This window comes from Falco biarmicus, chromosome 5 (assembly GCF_023638135.1).
Source record: "Falco biarmicus isolate bFalBia1 chromosome 5, bFalBia1.pri, whole genome shotgun sequence".
Lineage (NCBI taxonomy): Eukaryota > Metazoa > Chordata > Aves > Falconiformes > Falconidae > Falco > Falco biarmicus.
The window spans coordinates 74,090,907-74,111,692 of record NC_079292.1 but is presented as its reverse complement, the minus strand read 5'-3'; the positions used below and the strand labels follow the sequence as shown (position 1 = coordinate 74,111,692).

The window sequence follows — 20,786 nt, the reverse complement described above, 5'->3', positions numbered from 1 at the left end:
CATTATCAGATACTGTAGATTTGATTCACAGTTTAGACTTGAAGAGTTTTAATTGTTTTTTTCAGCACAAAGTATTGAACAGCTTTTCTAAATCATCTTCTATAACTTAATAACATAAACCCAACACTTATCAACACACATTTTCTTTCTACCTATCTACTACCATTTTTTTTGATGGGAAGGGGGTGATAATATGGCAACATTAGGTGTTTCTTCTTAAGCAATTCTCTAACTAGCAAATGAGCATTTACACATCTGCCTGGTTTTGTGCAGGTCTCTGCAACAGCCGAGAAAGAAATGAACATTACGCTTGCTTCATCAAACCAAGAAAGTTCCTACAGATGCAGAGCATGCAACACCTGTGGATGATCAGGTCTATAATTCATGGATTCACCGTGTGATCTCATTTATCCCACATCTGTTTGCCTCCTTTATTCTCTTTTAACGTCAGTAATACATTCTTGGTACAGTCTTAAGAACTGCAGTGCATAGAAGAGAAGGCTAAAAATCACCTCCAGACTTAAGCCACCACATGATGAATCATTTTTTCCTGCTTTGTTTCATAGCCACTTCTTGCTAACCGCTCCTATTCCGCACAGGCCTCCAAAGCACTTGGTTTCTCCTTCAGACCCCATTGACATGTACACACAAAACTGGAAATTAGGGTAAGCCATTTGTACTGACCGTCAGAATCTCCACTCATGTTGAAATCCATCATTGCGTGGCTAAACTTCCCGTCTTCGCTCTGTTTTACTGCCAGTTGCTGAGTCAGGGTCTCCAGTGTTGTTTTGTCCTATATGGGCAAGATGACGGGATTTGGATCAGGAAAATAATTAAACACTGTAACTGCAAAGTTCATAGGTAATTTAGAAGGTTGATAGGGAAGCTGGATAACAATTCATTCACAACAGTTTACACATGGACAGCCAGATATTTAAGAATACATAATAGTATTTTTTCTGGAAGGGATATGGTTGCAGACTCTACCAAGTCCCTTTTAAAACATGCTTATTAGCTAACGATGAGCAAACTTCATAGTGTTGAAAAGATTGGTTTAGTTAGGCATGATAAAATTGGCTGCATACCTGAAGAATACTTCAACTCTCTGTGTCCCTGGGGCTACAAAGCTGGACTGGAAGTTTATATGATACACACTCTTTTGCAATGTATTTACTGTTTTACTCTATTTCCAGCCTGCAATCAAAGTCCAGGGACATGGGTGACTGCTCTTTTTCTTTTTTAAAAGGCATTATTTTAGGGAGCAGCCCAGAGGAAAAAAAAACACCCTGTAGTTCAAACTTTTTTCAGGCCTTGGGAAAGGGTCAGCCTGAATTAAGCATGATACTTGGGCAGCAGTTTGTGCTCTTGTCCAGACTGTTTTGCCCAAGCCTACTAACACCCCGTCTGTCATTCATCTAGTCAGAACTATCTGTGAACCCTGGATTGCAACAGGCTAGTGCGTGCTGCCAATTAATCTGTCAGGCTGCAGCGGTGTCTAAAGACACTGCCAGAACAACATGCCAGGGCCATTAATTCCAATGTTCTCTTCAAAACACCTCGCTTCCCCCGAACTGTTTGACTTTACAAATACAAAGGTGTTCCATTTTCCAACTGTTTTTGTTTTCCCAATGACTTTTACTCATAAACGTTCTATCTTCCTGACAATCATATGTTTAAAAATAAATCTTTCAGGAAAGCAATACTAACATTTCAAAATGTTAGGCACTGTGCCTTTTGCAAAGCTAAGAAAATGACATGATATGGCATAATAATAAAGTTGCTCCAGTCGAAAAAAATTCTTTTGAGCTTCTTCCTGAAGGAAAGATTGCTGTTTTGTTGCTCTATTCCACTCTTGATGACTGTAAAAGATCAACAAACTAAAAAAACTTCCAGATTTCACATGGCAACCAGAGACTTTACATCTATTCTATGTAGCCTAATAATGTCACTAGGTGGTATTATAGAAGAAAACAGAAAAGAGAACAATGCGACTACAGAAATGCTTCCTGCGATGTGATGTCCCTGCATCTGCAATTCAAAGAACAGTTCAAATTCATGTAAGTTGTTTCACAAAGGTTTTCTTGAGGGAGTTCGAAACGAGGCTAATCTGCTCCACTGTGTATGCCTGCACAGTTTAGGGAACACTAGGTTAACTTTCCTACTCCTCACATTCATTTTCATTGTGGATCCCTTTTGCACTCCTAGTGCTTTGTCAATAACCACCGACAGAACTTTCAATAACGAAAGCTTGCAAGATGAGTTATCCTCTTGTTTTTTTGCAGGAAAAGCTCATGCAATGGAGTCAGCCTATCACAGGCAAAAGGATTCCTCTAGCACTACCAAGCACAGCAGATCCAGAAAGTTTGGAGAAGCTTCGAATAAGCACCTGAAGTATTCAGGCATTTGGTTTTACCAAACTCTTTGATCTACTGGTTTTAACTCAGCTCCCGTTTCCAAAGCTGCCTGTCAGCAGACAGAAATTCGGGAAGAAGTTGACTTCGTATTTCTTCCAAATGTATCTCAGATACATAATGGAAGTCAGTAGTTTTTTCCTCAGAAAAAATCTCTATTTACCATCAGCTTCATAACGATAGAGTTGAAAAATTTTTGCATCAGGAATAATTTAAAAATGCTGCCATCAACCTAAAATATAAAAGAACATCTCCTCTTGTCAGGTATGTTATGGGGGAGGGGAGTTATTCTTTTGCAGACTTTTCTTGAATCATGTATAAACCTCTTAGAGAAACAGAGCTGAGAGCGCAAAGGGCACAGGCTTAACAGCTTTTTCTTTATGCAGTAAACGCAGCTGTTGAAGTCGGAGGCAGTTACATTCAGAACCACACTCTGCCGACATGATCTGATTGAGTCTTAAGGTCAGCGAATACTCAGGCATGCTGTCTGCAAGGTACACGCTGGGTACGGCTCGTTTATCAGTTTGACTTCGCAAGCCTACAGATGCTCTGCCGCTATCCATCTTGGGCAAAGTTTTGCCTTTTGAGGTACTGCCACATTAGATGAAGTGAGAGAGTGCAGGCATGATGGAAGAAAGGCTGTGAAGGAATGCCAGATGAGTGCTGAGCTCCTGGGCTATGCTGCTCAGCCCCGGCGTTTAGAGGTGGCTCTCTGGACAGCCCAAACATGGAGGAAGAGTGTGTTGAAGGGAGACTACCCCTTCAACACACTCACAAGTTACTCCCTGTTACTTAAATGTAATGAATGACAATGTAATCCAATCAGCAACGATAAGGTACACTTTTCTGTACTGATGTTTACGAATGTTTAAGTTTAAAAGGTATTCAGGCAAGAATAAGTCTAAGGTCTGCTCCCTTCTAAGCCTCTGCAACAGCATTAGGAGAGCAGGAAGAGACCAGCGACACCCTGGCAGGATGCAAAAGCCTGGCTACACGTAAGCAGCGTTCCAGTTTCCTGTCCTGCACTCTTCCCATTAAACACACTGCAGCTGATTTTCCCCAATGTACAGAAACGCTTTTACAAAGTATTCAAAATGGGCTAATCAGCATTCCCATGTTGTTTTGCTTGAAAGCATTCAGCTGATGACTTACTGCTTTTCATTTGACATAAGCATCTCTCTACCTTTCCTACAGAAGTCCTTCAGTTTATGACGAAAGTGTTTATGGAAGCTCCAGAGATACAAAGGAAAAAAAATATTTTCCTCCCTGACCCCAAATAAACTGCCAACCTGCTGACACCGCTAGCCCAGCCTCCTCTCACAGAACCTATTTAAGAAATTCGGACAAGAGGTCCACAATGGTTTCAAATTCATACAAAAATAGGGTCTATTTATCATCATTATCTTAATTCAACAGCAAATCACACATTCTTAAAACCGCCGCCACTCTGCTATGTTGGATTAGCTGCGTAAACAGTAGCAAGCGGCGGTACCATCCAGTGATAACAGGTGGAGTACACACACGTTGGGTTCAGCAACACACTTTAATAATGCCGTTATGGTGCAGCACTAGAATTCAGGAGGCAGTGGACCATTCCTGCACACTATGTGGGACTATGCCTTAGACTTATCATTTTATCAAGCTCTATATCCAACTGTCTTGCTGGGCAGGGAAAGAAATGGGGAAGAGAGTTCAGCTGATGAAATTGTACATGCTTTCAGGTTTTTAAAGCTACAAGAAAATAACCAGAGTGATAATCTCTTTGAGATTTACCCCACACCCCAAAGGTATGAAACGCTATTCATCTTATGAGCAATGCAGGAGTGGCATCCAGCTACAGCCTAGAACCGATACTGCTGGGAAGAATGGGCAAGGTTGGCTCACGCCTGGGGAAGTGGTTGCAAAGAATTGGTTGAGACCTGCTGAAAACCGGACAGCATAAAGCAGTGAAAACAAATGGCAACGCTTCTATTCTTGTAGGCGAAGAAACATAGGGATCTCTTGCTAAAGACGAAGTGATTTTTTTTCTACTAGCTTTCTGAATTGTAGATCAGGCCTCAGAATGCTGGAAGACATCTTATAAACATCTTTTTCCTCTATGAAGAACTTCAGCAGAGGTTGGGAAAAACTGTCCCAATGGTCACTTCTATCGGATTGTACCAGAAACTCTACGTAGGTGCAGCGAGAGCTCTGTTGTCTGGATCATTTAAAATTGTAATGGGCAAACCAGAGAAGATAATACTGTAGAGAGGAATCAATGCCACAATAGCCCAACTGTTCAAAGTATAACCAGAGAGGTTTCATCAACAGCCACAATGTGACGAGAAATTTCTAAAACTTTATTAATCAAAGAAAGTAATCTGCTGGAGAAGATTGATTTGTACCACAGGTCCTAGCAATGTTCTAATGATATTTAAAAGAACAATGAAAAACACATACACACACAGAATGTGTCATGTAGAAAAAAAAAAATATAAAAAATGACTAAGCACTGCAAGTCAGACTCAGTTTTGTGGTCAGCTGCAAAAGTTACTTGGCTCTCTGTCATGGAGAGCTGTCATAGTTTAACAAAACATTGATCTAAAAATGACAAGATCTTGGTTGTAGTCTCTTTCATAGAAGAAACATAAAACAAGAAGAGTCAAAACATATGTAGAACAGCCTGATAATGTTTGCCAGAACTCCTCCCACTACTACACAAACGTGAAGCAAAACCTTGGAAGGTTTGAGAAATAAAGACATTCTGGTATATTTGCTTACTCCCCCCTGACCTCACTGCTCCTGTTTTGTGTTGGATCATGGTACCAACGCTCAGGGTGCACCTCAGACCACGCACATGCCTCCACTCCTGAAGGACTCCACAGTTCTTCCAGAATACTGTGAACGCTGGGCATATGGCAACGGATCCCTCCTCCCCCTCTTCGAGACATCCTTTTGGCTGGGGTATTTGGCAAACACTGACAGTACTCTGAACTCCGTTAGAATTGTATTTTGGCAAGAGCTGTTTTTCCGATTGCATAATTCAAAGTTAGCAGTTTCCCTGAAGCAGTCCACTCTTCATTTTTCTACTCCCTCAACCCTACCCCCATTTCCCCTGATATGTATATTTTTCCTCTCAGTTTGATGCCTGCAGAGATACAGCCAGTGTAGAATACCAGAGGAGGAGTGTTCAGGCACACCTCTTCACATTCCCGCTTTTCTTATCCCAAGTGAACTGAAAGGCCAGGCGAAAAAAGATGTGTTTGTAGAGGAGCCGGAGAGTGCGCAACACGGTTACCTATGGACCGCAAGGAGAAACCCACTCATCAGTTCCTGCCCCTAAGAATTACAAGTACACTGACGGGACAGAGTGCCTGCCCCCTTTGTTCTTCAGTGTCAATACATAAAAACAAACAGATGGTTGCCTTTTATTGTCCTTTCTAGCGTCCCATTTCCCCCCTTCCCCCTCCAAGTGCAGTTTGTCCAGCTTTTTATCATCCTGTTCTGCAGGAAAAATTCCCAGATCTAAACTCTAATGCTGGTATTTTCAAATAGATTGAGTTTTGATAATCTAGTTTTTATCTTAGATTGTTGAGCAGGCCCTGTGGCAGCATCTAATGTGGTTTGTGTTGCTTGAGACGGAAGCCTTCGCTCAGCAAGCCCCAGTAAATATCAACCATTCTGACATACATCTTGGTCAATATGCACCAAATCTTTAAGTACTGGGCAGATTAGCTGCTAGACTATGATCCTGCAATGAAAGTTCACTTCTGTTTATGACAGAAAAACATCTTTAATTATCAGACACATTGGTGGTGCCAGGTGTTATCCATTCAACATTATGATATTTTCTTCAGCTCTCCAAAAAGGTGAAGTGTCTTATCCTACATCTGACATGAGTGAAGACTTTGTAAAAGTAATCTTTCTGCCTCTTGCAATAAAAACCATCAGAATAGCTTGTGCTATAAAATCTTTATCCAGTCTTTCAAAATGCGGAAAAACATGAGGTAGGCAGGCATTACCAAGAGCTGGAAGAACTTAGAGGAACCACTGGCAGCAGTGAGAGGTATGCCCAGAGGTTTGCACACAATTAATTATTTGCTGTTCAGGCTCTACTCCTGCATGTTAATGCCACAGTACTTCAAAGCAGGTACTGCGCACACTGTCTACATCTCAGTCCAAACCATGTTACAGTCCAGATCCTGCTACACCTGTAACTGCTGTAAGAGAATTCCCAGCTCTTTTCAGAGGGATCTTCTATTTACATTTAGGCTCTTCTATGTAACAGATCACATTGTCCAAATGTTTTACACTCATTGGTGAATTTAGCCACAAAATTTCACAAAGGCGTTATTATTAACTCCGTCTACCAGATGGGAAACTGAGTCATATACTGTGTGACTTGCCAAAGGTTCCTTAGTAAAAACCGGTAGTCTTAGGAACTGAAACTAGCGCTCCTGAACCTTATTTAAAAATTGCAACCTCAAGCTCATAATTTCTTTGTGAGCGTGGAATGTGACTCTTGCTGATGGCACATGGTGCAAGGGAAAGCAAACTAAAATAAAAATAAGAGCAGTTACAGATCCTCCATTACAATGGACCTTGCTTAAGTAATGCTTGAAGGGCTGTAAAACTCATAAAAAGCACATGCATAAAATGATAAAATAGAGTGAGACTTTCAAATGTTGACTCAGTAATTGTTAAACCCCTTCTGGCTGCACAATTTTATAGTCTTCTACTGTACTAATGAAAAGGGAAGAAACAACGAAGAAGGGTTTTAGCCTTCCAATTACATAAACTCTGTGGACCACCAAAGAAGATGAAAGATTATTTATAATGTCACAGCAATTTATCATTTGGGGGATTTTTTTCTTGTTGTTGTTGCATCAAAGTTGAGTATGAAGAAACAATGCATTCACCACCCCCTCAGTCCCTTCAGTCTTGCTTATCTGAGATCTCTCTTTTTCATGGAATAATCCACCCACAGAACCTAAAAGCAGCATTACAAGCAAGAAAAGAACATTCATTATTTGTGGCTCTTCCTGATTTTACGTACTTCTTTCAGAATTATTACATTCAGTCTTAACTGGACTACATCACTTGGTAAAGGAACCATATCTTTTGGTTTACAGTATCTATTCACACCCAAAATGGTTCAATACTGCTTAGAAATCATTGTATCTGATTTGCACTCTATACGAAGCGCTATATGGACTCAGTAGAAAGGTGCCCTATGAGGTGTTATAGGGAAAAAATCAGGTGGATCAAGTAGACCCAGATATTTAACTACTTTTTTCTTAGGGACAGACACCCAGTCACAGGGGGAATTTGCTGAAATTTGCATGCCATTTTCTTTGCCACACGTTGTGGACATATGTCTTTGGTTTCTAGGGGTTCTCAAGTAAGTACCTTTTGAAGTTTCAGAGTCCGCTGAAACAAAAAGAGGAAAATCATCAGTAACTTGGCAGGGGTCAGGTCCCTAAAATTTTTTTTTGTTTGAATTCTTTACCTAAGAAAGAATTACTTCTTCAGTGAAACATATTATTTGACTTCAGAACAAACTGATGGGAAGTAGCAATTCTAGAGGAAATGAGGACAGGCGAGGTCCTCTTTTTCTTTTCTTAGGAGCTCTCAGAGATAGTGCAAGTCAGGATTTTAAAATGAAAATGCAGGTAGGACTGGCCCAGTCCATTACTTTAAAGAAGAAATAAAAAGGAAAGCAAAAGCAAAGCAGAAGGATGAGACACTGCTTCCTTCCTACAAAAGTTTTTACAGTGTGCACATAGGCATTGACCTCAACCAGATCTAGCTGTAAGCTGCTGGTTGCAAATAGGTTCTTACATGACCCAGTTTCTCACCTAGACTGCTTTCTGGGCTGACATGGTCTGTTAACTTTGCATGAATTGTTCAGTCGCTGAACCTTAGTTCCCCAGCTAAGCAGGACAGAGACCATGACATTGTCCCACCACTGTGAAGAGTTTTGAGATCTCTGGATGAAATCTGCTGTGTAAATTTTAATGAAAGATTTCACAGCGAGTCAGAAACAGCTGCTACAGCTGATCAGTGAGGAAAAGAAGGGTTAACTGGGGAAGAGAGCTGGCACACAAAAAATGAAACAAGATGAAAATCACAACCCACACAGGATATCCTGGGAAAGAGGGTCTACATGCACGTAGAGAAAGCAAGAACACAGTCTCTGCTTTCCTGGCAATTGTTTATTAAACAATGGGTGGCTCAACTGCACAGCAGCAATACCGACTATTCTTTTCCATTTGTCCCTAGAAGGTATTCAAATTATGGCGGCTGCTGTACCTTTGATTCTGTTTGTTCCAGCCCTAATGAAGAAGCTATCTAGGCTATCTCCTAACAAAGAAACCACCACATTTTTTCAGTCATGAAGTCATGACAGTCATGAAGTCATGAGCTTGTCTACTCTCCAGCATTAGCATCGATACAATTAAAGGTAAAGTTCAGCATCCCCAAGACATACTAGAGGCTGTTTGTCACTCAGCTAACTGTACACTAGGCAAGCATTAGGACGGGCAGAATAGGACAGGCTGTTCCCCCAGAAGATGAAATGGACACAATTCACTGAAGAATCAGACTCAGCCTCTATTACACTGAAGAGAGGTACTGCACAGATGCTGGTGCCCATGAATGTGCTGAAAGCCCTAGCTATTGGAGGCACACGATTATGTACAAATAATAAATCTCAGGAAGTAATTAGCTCTCATGGCTGTAGGGTACAGCTTAGAACTTAAGCCCAAAGACTCAAAATGCTCAAAAGGCATAACAAGAACTCCAAATCAATTGTATGTTTTTTTTCAGGAGGAAGCTGATCCATCTTTATGCTGCTCAATAAAATTTTCACTAAGGTATAAGAAGCCTGCAGTCCTCCCTGATCCAGACAAGCCAGTGAATGTCTCCAATCTCTGCCCTTTGGAGTGAATGAAGACTTAAATTCCCATTCAGAGTTCAGCACCTGAAAGGATCCAGGGTTCTTCCCTTGCCTTTTTGCCTGCTGTTCTTGACTTCAGTGCGAGTTTCATGTACACATCTGTGAGCAGAATTTGTCTCTCCCTCTGTATGCTTCAGTTTTTACTAGCTAACCCTGCCCATGCATCCCTGCCATAATGATGCACTAAAGACACACATAAATATACACATTTGTCTTTGAATAATGTATCTGGGCATGTAATAGATGATGGCCAATCAGGAAAAAAATGGTATTTTAAAATAAAGGGCTAAAATCCTTGGGGGAATAAAAAAATCCTCATTGCAGAATCTCTCCCTCCCATGTGTAGGCACTTGCTAACTAAGAGTAGTGGCACTGTGACAAAAGTAGCAAAACCAAAGGCAGGCTTTACTGAAAGAAAAGGGGGGAGGGGAAGTCTTCCACTGGCCATCTGTGAAAACAAGGCATGTGGCCATTAAATGCAGAGGCTGTAAATATAAATATACACAAGCTCCACAAAGCAAATGGCAAAAAAAATTGGGGGGCAGGGGGCGGGGAATAAACTTTCAGCTGAAGCAAATCAAAATGTTTAATGCTTAGTTACCAGTGCTGGGCAAAAACAATTTTGATCTTTGCAGTGTGCAAACTTGACATGTGTTTTTAATTAAATTTGAGAAAAGTTTCAGGAGAAATGACAATGGATAGAGTAGCTTCGTTGAACAGAGGACTCCTTGAACATGAATGATCCTGTTGAGCCCACTGATTGGACTTACTGAAAGGCTGACATACAGGGTGATGGACGGGTGATGACATAATACCTGCTCGCCGCCTTGTCATGCTTTTTGAAAACTGTCTGCTCTGTGTTGATAGCATTAACAAAGACAACTGCAATTGCATGCAAGAATTTCTGCTGGAAAAGAACCTCAGTAAGATCAAATTAGGAAGAGGGTAAGGAAGGGGGTAATAAGAAGGGGATAGATACACAGTTGTTAGCATAGTATGTTAACTTTTTTGTTGTGGGACTGTAACAGTCCATTGTCTGGAAGTATTCCCTGGTCCCCAATGTATAATAATTATTCCAAATGGATCTCACTTCACACTGCAAGAAGAGAACAGAAATATTATACTGATCATCTTTCCTAGTGTTTTACAGGCCAGCAAGGAATAGAGTGGGCTACAAATTACAGGACATATACATTAGCGGTCTGCTAAACTTGCAGGGATAAATGTGACTGTATGTAATGTCTGTGGGTAATATAGCCTCTGCTAGTCACTGAGAATGCTGAAGTATCTTTCAAGTAAAATCCTACAGAGATGATGAAAATAAGCAAATTTCAACTCTTTAAAAGTGGTTCAGTTTATGATGTTAGTATTGCACCTGTGGACCTATTTCCAGTGCGTTTCCCCTGCTTGGGAAGCCTGGCTTGTGCCACGTCCCATTCTTCCTAGTTTCAATCATTACAACCTATTCACTCTAATCTGACCTGTGGACTGTCAGTGTCCGCAGCAAGCAGAGGGTCAGAGTCTGTTTTACCAACCCTTCTCTCATCTTCCCTGCCCTTCTCTCCTCCAGTTTTTTCTTGACTTTCTGGTTCAAATCTAACCATTAGGGGAAGACAAAAAACATGTCACTGAAGTAAAATCCACTACTGCAGGAGAAATTTAAATGCCATGTGCTAAACCAGCTACTCCTTATGCCTTTAGTAAAGTAAACTCCAGTGTTTTATTTCTCAAAGGCAGCAGGATCTGCGAGTTTGAGATTCTTAATATGCCCCTCCTCCATGAGGGGCTAGCAGGGACAGAATTCATTTCAGCTCAGCAGATCACACAGAGTTAACTCTGCTATCCCCATCCATCAGGCAGCCAGTGAGGCATCAGGAAGGCATGATGGATGTAAAATTATTACAGGGCTGCCACCCGATATACTTACTGCCATTTGTAACTAACGCTGGAACTGACACACTTTTTTCATTATTAAACATCCACATTAAGTCAACATTGGTCACTGTCATTGCATGTTTGGCACTCTTAAGGGGAAGAGGGGGAGGTGGGCTGGGAGTGGGGAGGATGGTGGTGGGAGGAGGGTTGGGTGGGAATGGGAGGAAAGACATCCTGAACCTGGTGTTCCATAAGCATGAGTAATAAATAGGCTCCTGCTTACAATGCTGGAATAAATATTGTTACAAATAGCTCTTTAGTCACAGCCCAGCAGACAAGTACATGTCAGTGCCTTTTAAAAGGACACATTCCAAGCAGTGACAGGGAAAACTTGTATCACAGGTTAAGAAACACTTCGGCATAGGAGGTGCACCTATTCGGATGTACTCATCTCAGAGCCTGCTACGAGTACGACTGTCGGTGCACATCCGAAATGCTTGTGTGGCTCCGTATATTCACACGACTGCCCCAGCCGCTGGCACCTTCAGCAGCAGACACCAGCATTCAGAAACCAGTACCTGCGTTTGTATTTGTACTGGCGTACAGACACATGCTCAAATGCTTGCTTGTGTTCCCCCTTCCTCATTTTTACAGTTATCAGGGTACGTACACAAATGCTTGAGAGTCTGACTACAGTCGGAAAATTACTGGCTAGCTCGGTGAATGTTTGTGCTGTGTATCTCTGAAAGAGCACGCTGTAGGCTTGTATGCACGCACACACATGCTGGCTCTTTGTGTTTGTGTACATCTCCTTTGCAGAGGAACAGGCAGTTTTGGGGCTGAACAAACAGACCACAGTCCACTTGCTGATGTTGCCCGTTGTGGTGTTTGCACTAGATGACAATCTGCACTCTAAAGGTACATGTATAAAAGGTAGCATTGTATATGTATAGTACATATCAAGCTATAATTAACTGTAGATGACAATTACAAATAAAACTATGCTCCTGGGTTTCCAAGAAACCAGAAAAACATATACACACACTTCTCATTTATACATGGAAATGTTTCCAAGAAAAGCAATGTAAAAATATGTTTTATTGCATTTGCAATTAAAATAGGTTTTAGTAAAATCCATGTTCAGCATGATGCTCATAGTTTTTACTGTAATCCTCTGAAAATCAAATCCCTCAAGACGGTCCAAGTTGGATGCCCATAAAGTGACTCACCCAAATAATCCTAACCATTTTTTAAAATCTTTTCTCATTTATGACTCCTTTTATACAGTTTCTCCCCAATTCCACAAAATTCCTGTCTGACTACTGCCTTACAGCTGGCAGGTCTGGCTGTCCACAGGGATCAACCCATCTGGGAACACAAGCCAGATAACAGGTCATGTACATGTGTGGTGAAAAGCCCCAAGGAGCTTTAGCAGAGACTCACAAAGGTGACTTCCAGCCCTGAGCCTGCCCAGCTACCCCTGGCAGATAAATCCCTACCACGAGCTTAACATACGTGTTCAGAACTGCACAGAGCCTGCCTTCACTGGCAGGCTGCAGAAACAACGGCACAAAAAACTGAACAGGTCTCCGAGAATCCCAGGTCTCCATAACCACACTAGCCACTGCAGAAAAGGCAGGAAAATTTGGGATATCCCCAGGCAAGTGTTTGTTGCCTACAAAGACTGAGATCACTCTACAGGAAAGAGTGTCTTTCTTCTATACATAACTATAGACATAAAGTACATTTCTAAGTACAACTGTGCCCACGGACGCATAACTACATTAAGCTAACCCTCTTTTAACTCCGTAATGAGTGACTGTAACATACCAAAAGCTCATTCAGGGGGCTGCCTCTCAGTCCCCTGGCAGGACTCTGAGCTTCTGAAGGAAAACCCTCGGTTGCAACACTGTAGCACTCTATTTCTCACTACCCACCATCTCAACCACCTCTTTTTCTTTCCCTTGAAAACAAGGAAAAACAAAATAAAATTTCAATCAGAATGGCAGCACTTGCCTTCCTCTGAAATCTTGCTCTTAGTAAGAGAAAAAAGTTCTAGATCAGACAAAAACTTTAGAAAAGTTGGGGGGTTTGTCTGGGTCTGAATTTCATACCTGGTTAGTCAGTGGATGGCCTAGAGCATATGTGGGAAAGGACAACAGTACATAAACTTTACAGCCTGCATTTTTTCCTTTGTTGGATCAAATGCAAGAGAATGCTCAGGAGACCCTACACGTTAAAAATTGCAACTTCTTAACTAGTGCTTAGCAGCCAAGTGGTCACCTCAGCAGCTCAAATGCCATTATAGTCTAGGAGAGCTCAGACTTGGTTATTTTCTTTCCTGTCTCCTGTCACTTTAAAAATAAAATAAACCAAAATAAAATAAAATAAACCAAAATAAAAATAAAATAATAATATAAAACATTGCATCCTGATAAAATGTTGGCATTTATTGTATGAAAACCCCCAAACTCTACAGTCGCTTTACAAAAACTTTCAATTGAGCAAACAATTTTTTCTTCCTGCTACCTTGTAAAAGAACTCCTCTCTGCCCCCCATGAGCCCACCAGGAGGCATGAATTAGAGAGGAAAATAAACTTCAACTGGGGTTGAGAGTGAGAAGTGAAAACAGAAGGGGTAAGGAGAATCCCAACAATAGGAAAGTAACAGAATAAAGTGAATGCAGATGGTTCCACTCCTGTTACTTAATCAAAAGGCTGTGCAGAGTCACTAGAGCCAGCATAAAGTCATGTGTTAGAACAACAGCTGATCTGTATTAAAGAAGATTAACTCGCAATGCCATGGTGGAGGGCCTGGGATTATTTTATGTACTTCCATTGCCGAACAAGCCGTCAGCACAATTACTGCCCTCCGATGTGAATGACTGATCTGTAACCACAGCTAAACAGCATGCTGCTTAGGGGCCTGGGTGCTTCATGAAGATGAATTTCCATACCATCAAAGTGCTTTTAATGGGCTTCCTGATCCAACCACAAGGCCTGCTTTGCAAGTATATAGAACTCAGGATGAAGGCTTCCTGTCCAAAAGGATTTGGTCGGTTGTCACTTGACAATTCCCAGCCAGCACAAGGGAGGAGAGGGGGGAGATAGGTAGAGTTGTCTCTGCTTTGGAGGATTAAAAAAAAAAAAAAAAAAAAAAGGAAAAAAAAAAAGGAAAAAAAAGGGTACAGATGCTTTCTGAATGCAACCAACTGCTGTATCCACAGCTGAATTCAATGCGCTTAACAAATAACGGCAATTTAGCTATGCTTGCGAGGAATAGCTTGAGTCACTTTGCATTAGCATCTGGCTGAGTGTTAAAGTCATTTCTACATGGGGAGCAGAGAAAAGAAATTTCTGCTCCGAGCATCCTTTCAAGAATGCTTAAATATTTGAATATAAATTCCTTTGTGCTTGTGATCACTTCTTCTTATATCTGACACTCTGCTTTTCCCTTTTCCCTTCTGGTACTCTTCTATGTGAAATGCCGTAAACATGCTCCATCCCTCCTCTCTTTCTTTCTCTCGCCCCATACCAGCACTCTTATTCTTCTAAGAGAGATTGTATGTACTGCCAGATACCTATTACACTGACCTCTTTTTCTTTTTTCCTTCCCCTTCCTCTCAAGAAAGTGCATGAAATTGGGAGTCATTTCTACATCACTTACACCCAGGGTAGACTGATGAAAAAAGTACAGTAGTGAGAGACTCACATGTACATTTAACATTCATTACCCAGACTGCTGGCTTCTCACAGCTTATTGATCAAACTCCATCTAAAAACAGGGAAAATGGAAAGCTATCCAAATTAGCAATCTGCTCATTCTGGACAATATTGTTTGACTCACGAGCTTCCTAGGATGACTGACTTTCAAGTTTCTGCTGAATAGCTGATCATTTTTATTCATTCTATTTATCTGCCTACCTCAGTGATTCACACAAGGCCTTACAGTGAAAAGCCACTAGAAGCAGTTTCAATAAAATTCAGTTTACACCAAATGCAACAACAGTCATCTTTGTTGTACTGCACGACAAAGGCTGTATCACCTTAGAAAATATTGCAGGGGAAGAGAGGAATTGAGGAAAAAGTCTTGCTAAGCATATGATGTTGAGACACACACAGGAGTCTGGATGTATATCTTAGGTGGCAGTATTGTAAGGACAGCTTACTATAAATGTGGCAGCAAGTACTGGCAGGTCTATTTATCCTCCGTAAGCCAGGGTAATACATGGAAAGACATCAGGTATTTCCAGAGAAAAGCAGCAAATCACAACCACTTTGACATACGCAACATTTGCAGTACATACAAATTTTACTAGAGAATATTTACTTTGTCAGTGTTTTGTTACAGCACAGCTTCGCAGGCCAGTTCAAAAGCAGAGGTGGTAAGGCCCATACATTCTGCTGCCCCTAAGTTTCACTGCAAATATTTGGTACAGTTTGTGTTGTCAATTCTTCATTTTTTCAATTTTGTTAAGTCATCTAACATGACATGACAGAGCTACATTGCAATGGTCACAAAATATCACATATGACAACCTCACAAGGCTAAATACCCAGAAGCTGAGCCTGAGTATCAGCAAAGCTTATATTCCTAAAGAAGCTTGAATATTTTCAAATCCAGCTCATCTCACAAACACATGTAAGCATTTTCATAAAGCAAGATTTCCACTTAGACCCAAAGATTTCCAAGTTCACCTTCTCATAATACACGCTGACAGGCTGGAACACAGAATTAGTGGCCTCCAAAGGTCTTGTGAGGGCTTTAACTATCTCTGCCTCCTCCCCACTCTCCCCCAGGGGTCTCTAGGTCTCTCTCTCTCTCTCATGTCATCTTTTGGTTGTGGTTCTCGGTTTACTTTTTACATTTTTTGAAAGAAGCAACTGTTCTGTTTAAAAACAGGGAAGAAGAAAATAGAGCACGAAAAAGGAGGGAAAAAAAAAAAAAGACAAAGAACCTGACTATGTATCTGCAGGGAGAGCCAAATACGATCTTTGACCCTTTGCAAAGGGAATCTTGGAAACTCACCTTGTCTGTCCTGCAGTTATTGAGACCCAGGCTATTCACAACGGCCACCTTCCCATCCAGCACCTGTTGTTCCCTCCGAAGTTGCTCCTTCATCTGTCGGGCCTCCTGGATTGCCTTGGTAACAGCATCGTGGTCATTTAAATAACCTGACGACGTGATAGAAGAAAGGATATCTTAAAAAAAGAAAGTTATAAGAAAACACTTTAGCTTTCATCAATGAAATGCACCATTGGTTTATCATTATCAACGAGAAAGAGTTAAAAGGCAGCGCCCAGAAACCCACCCATGCTTTGTAATTCTGTTATTGTTATGACAGAGCCACCTGGATAGAAAGCATGAGAAACCTCAGCGCCAAAATCATCATCCTGATATTTGATCCCATTAGTTTCATTATTTCCCTGATGCTGCAGAGGTCAGCCCTGTGGTTTGTATGGAGCAGGATGTAACTGGATAAGAGCTTGGGGAAGCTTTGATCATGCCAGCAATCCCCAAACTCTTAAAAATAGACCATTTCATTCTTCCCCTTCTTAAAACTTGTGAATACATTAAAATAAACCACAGGTGGCGGTGCTTTGCTATAGATATGAAATGCATAATGGCTGGAAAGAGAAACCTCATCCACTAAATGCTCCCCACCACCACCTGTCATTCAGAAATGTATAAGAAACCATAGCTACACGGACCTACATTCCCACTCCTATTCAAGCTGCTAATAGTAGGTCAAATGTCCACTGTTTTGCTGCAAATTCACAGCCTAGGGCTTAGCCTTAGTAGTCACTGAATTATTTCCTTTTAAAATGTTACAAGCATCACCAGCACAGCTAATACTATTTAATTTTAAATGTGACACTTTGTCATTTTTTTCCTTTAGCGTACTGTAGATTATACTTATTATGATCTGCATGTGATTTGTAGGATAGAATACTGATGGGAGACTCCAAGCCCCAGTCTATTTTTCAAACATTAAAGGAGAGGCTAATATCTATCAATCTCCCTCCCCCTCTCCACATCCCCACACGCGTGCGCACGCACACACTTCTTTCTGTCTTTTAACTAGGGCATAAAAACGGCATAAAATGAATCTGTAATATGAAATTGCCCAGAAAAGGGACTTCTGTTTGTGACATGAGGCTAAATCTAACCAGATCCATTGGTGAATTGTGACAGATGGAGGGACTGTGAGACAGAAGGCAGGCACTAATCACACACAAAATGACCGGCTTGCCTCAACATGTTCCATGGATTCCAGCAAACTTTACACCCTAATCCATTTTTAGAACAAAAAACATCTGGGCCATAAATCCTCTAATCTGCCAAAACACGCTATTAAATCCCATGATTTGTTGAAAAACACTAAGATTAAAGAAAGGAAATATAAAATGGCTAACTGCCGTGTTAGGAAAGTGTTATTAATACTCTTTCTTTGTCTCAATTATGAATGTTCTGTTCCTAAAGAGCCTTGTCTAATCATGTCAGATTACACATCCTTGTTGTATTGCTAGACTCTTCTATCTGATCCACTGATTGCCAAAAAACGTAGGACATTGTCTTGCTGCTTAAAACATTTCAGGGGAAGAAGCTGATGTCAGATTAGTTCAGTGCTGTGCTGCTGTCAGGATTCTAGTTTGGTTTGGGTTTTTATTGTTGTTTTTTTAGGCTGCAGACAGAATGGGACTGGTATTTCCGTCTTCCTTGGCGCGCAAAAACTCTAGAAAGAAAAATTTCTGTGCGGTTTGACAGTTGTTAATTGTGCTAACAGTTAGCTTTTGGCTAAATAGCCCCAAATCCAGAGAGTTTTATATGAAATAACTTCATCAACATTGCTTTTCTCAAATGACCCAGTTCAGCAACTCCCAGCCAATGGAATTCCAGTAATTCCAGCCTTCCCAGCATAAGGAAGGATACAACCTGTACCAGCACATTGCTACCAGCTGATTTTTTTTTTTTACTTCCATTTTATCAACTTGCTTGGTTTCTTCCCCACTTTACATCTGTTACTGATAAAGCTTGCATGTAGTCAGAATAAATTAAAAAGGAAGCAAACAAACAAACAAACAGTAGTATTGCTGCTCTTGATTAGGCTAGGTATAATACTTCCAATCTGTAATACAGCCGGATTTGCCTAGGAACTGGAATTCACGCCCTTCTCCAGACTATTTGGCTTTTCCTGAATACTGCTATCTTTGAGACAGTTTGGCACATGACAGTGAATAAAAGCAAGCACTCCTTATGTTTTTCAGTAGCTGCCAAGATGCTGGTGTGCAGGGAAATGATTAATATAGAAGCGAGTTGAATGTAAATTATTGTTGTTTAGGGTAGGTGGTGAATTATTGACAGAGAGGGGAACTGCATTACATAAAATGCACTTAGTTACAAGGATTGCCAAACTAGCATAGAGATGTTGCAGATAATGGCAAAGGGCAGAGAGAAGTTGTTTCTGTTTTTAGTACACGGACATATGCCTGTTCCCAAAAAGAAATGCTTGGATTTAAAGTCATACATGAAGCCACGACATTTGTGACTGCTCAGTCTGTGGCATAATTTATACGCTCTAAGGATAGCTCTAGAAAAGGACTACATATCTGTATGCCTGAATGCAGCTATACTGTTAATCATGAGAGGCTGCAAGTTTACGTCCTCCAAAGACAACTGAACAATACCTGAGCCTTTCTCCATGCCATGGGAACCAAGTAGCTTGAAGAATTGCTTTCAGAGAACAGTTTTAATTTGGAGTTAGTGGCAGTGAAAAGTGACAGCTCAAATGCATCCCAGCAAGGTGGACTGTGCATACCTAGGACAGACAACTTGTGCCTTGCGTTGACAGCTCCAGTCATTCAAATGCTGGAAAGTAACTACCTGGGAAATGACAGCATGTTTCCCAGTGACTTTCTGTAGAGGGATTAATCTCTCAAGATAAAAGTGATCCAGCTTCTCTACCATTTTTAGGGACCTTAGTATTGCTAAAAATGCTCTCGAAATATTTTGCGGCATAGCTCCTACTGGAGTCTGACTTGAAATTTTATGCTCATTTGTTTAAAATCACAAAATGGTTTCAACATGATCGTGAGTTTTAGTCGCTGTAGCTTTGGTTGGATCTGACCCAGCAGTTAGCTGGAAAAGACTCTGTAGTGTTCACAAGCATTTTGTTCTTCTAGTCCTCCATTAAAGGATAAACCTTTGTTAGAAGTAGACTATGTCCATACAGCTCCTGCACCAGTTAAACACTGCTTATCTTATATATACAGTACACAGAGTGATACTGCTCAGCAGCCTCGAAAAGTCACTTTCTATATTTGTAGCTGAGAGATATACAGCAGTGAACTCTATGTCATTAACAATAACTTAAGTATGTTATCTTTTGCTCCACAGTTTTCCATGGTTTATTAATGGTATAACACATTAGTTCTTCTTACAAGAGTGACCTTTAAAGCTCCATTCATCCTCACAGCTTTTATCCAATTACATTATCACTCATTACAGGTACAGCATTCCAAAATCTGCATCTTGTTAAAAGAAGTAAATTGCAGGGGTCTCAAACCTATGAAAAACTATCAGGTGTGTAGGGAAAGAAGATTGGAGAGGAGAGAACAAGAGATGTTCTGCCACTGAGATGCGGGTCAGGTGCTTAATTCCACATCTAAATGTGATGCTCACTCTATTAACGACAAAAAATTTAATGTGAAAAACATGAAACTCGATGCATTGTACATGGAGAGCGGTAGGGCCAGGCAAATTAAAGATGAAATTCATCGTTACCTACCACAGTTAAAGAGTATAGGATTAATAATAATACATGGGTTAACAATTAATAATGTGATATTTGCAAAATATTTATCTAATTGTACCATGTCATACTAAATAAAGTTATGTTCTTTTCTAAAAGGCATAGATGCATATTCTCTGACTGACATACATAATTCTCATCAATATTAGCAATAATCATGTACGCACAGTGGGAGAGTAATACAGTGGAAGCTAGATCTGGTTTGATCTTTGGACATAACTATGGGTCTTCCCGGTGTCTATGTAAGTAGAATGTGGACTACAATGAGTTTGGGAGAGACCCATAGGGACACAAAAAGACCTTACTACATAGCACTGAGATGTAGCAGAAACATGTTCTGACCTATGGCTTCTTTTGGTTTTTTGTGCCGTCCCTGAAAGTCGCCAGCAGGGGATGTTTTTAGAAGCAATAAGACACACAGCAGCAAAGGTACAACCATCTGCCTCCCTCAACTCCCTAAACAGAGCTTGATTTGCATGCTGAAATCTTAATTCAAGTTATATCCAATCACTTCATGGAATAAAATGTTTCAGTTACAAGGATGAAGAATGGGGGTGTACACATTTTATGTATACACACAAAGAGCATACACATCAGACCTGTAAAATCACCACTACAACTGTTACCATTTTGACGGTCTTTAGGCAAAGAGGCAATTTTGGCAGGAGGAAGAATTAACACTATTTTCTGGAACAATGTGAAAAACAGCCAGTCAAAACTTTTTGCAACATACAACATCAAACTCAGCTTT

At 40.7% G+C, this 20,786-nt stretch overlaps 1 protein-coding gene across 11 annotated transcripts in view; it reads right to left on the bottom strand.

Annotated features, from left to right (window-relative positions):
• SOX5 (SRY-box transcription factor 5) overlaps positions 1-20,786 on the bottom strand; it is a 297,069-nt gene that overhangs the window by 17,612 nt on the left and 258,671 nt on the right. For 7 of the 11 annotated variants that reach the window (XM_056340467.1, XM_056340476.1, XM_056340469.1 and 4 more), the window contains 2 exons: positions 16,252-16,424; positions 685-793 (listed from right to left, as the gene is read on the bottom strand). In XM_056340467.1, the coding sequence (XP_056196442.1) occupies positions 685-793; positions 16,252-16,424 (282 nt within the window). The remainder of the gene's footprint in view (positions 1-684; positions 794-16,251; positions 16,425-20,786) is intronic. The other 4 variants (XM_056340470.1, XM_056340477.1, XM_056340471.1 and 1 more) reach the window with 1 other exon arrangement.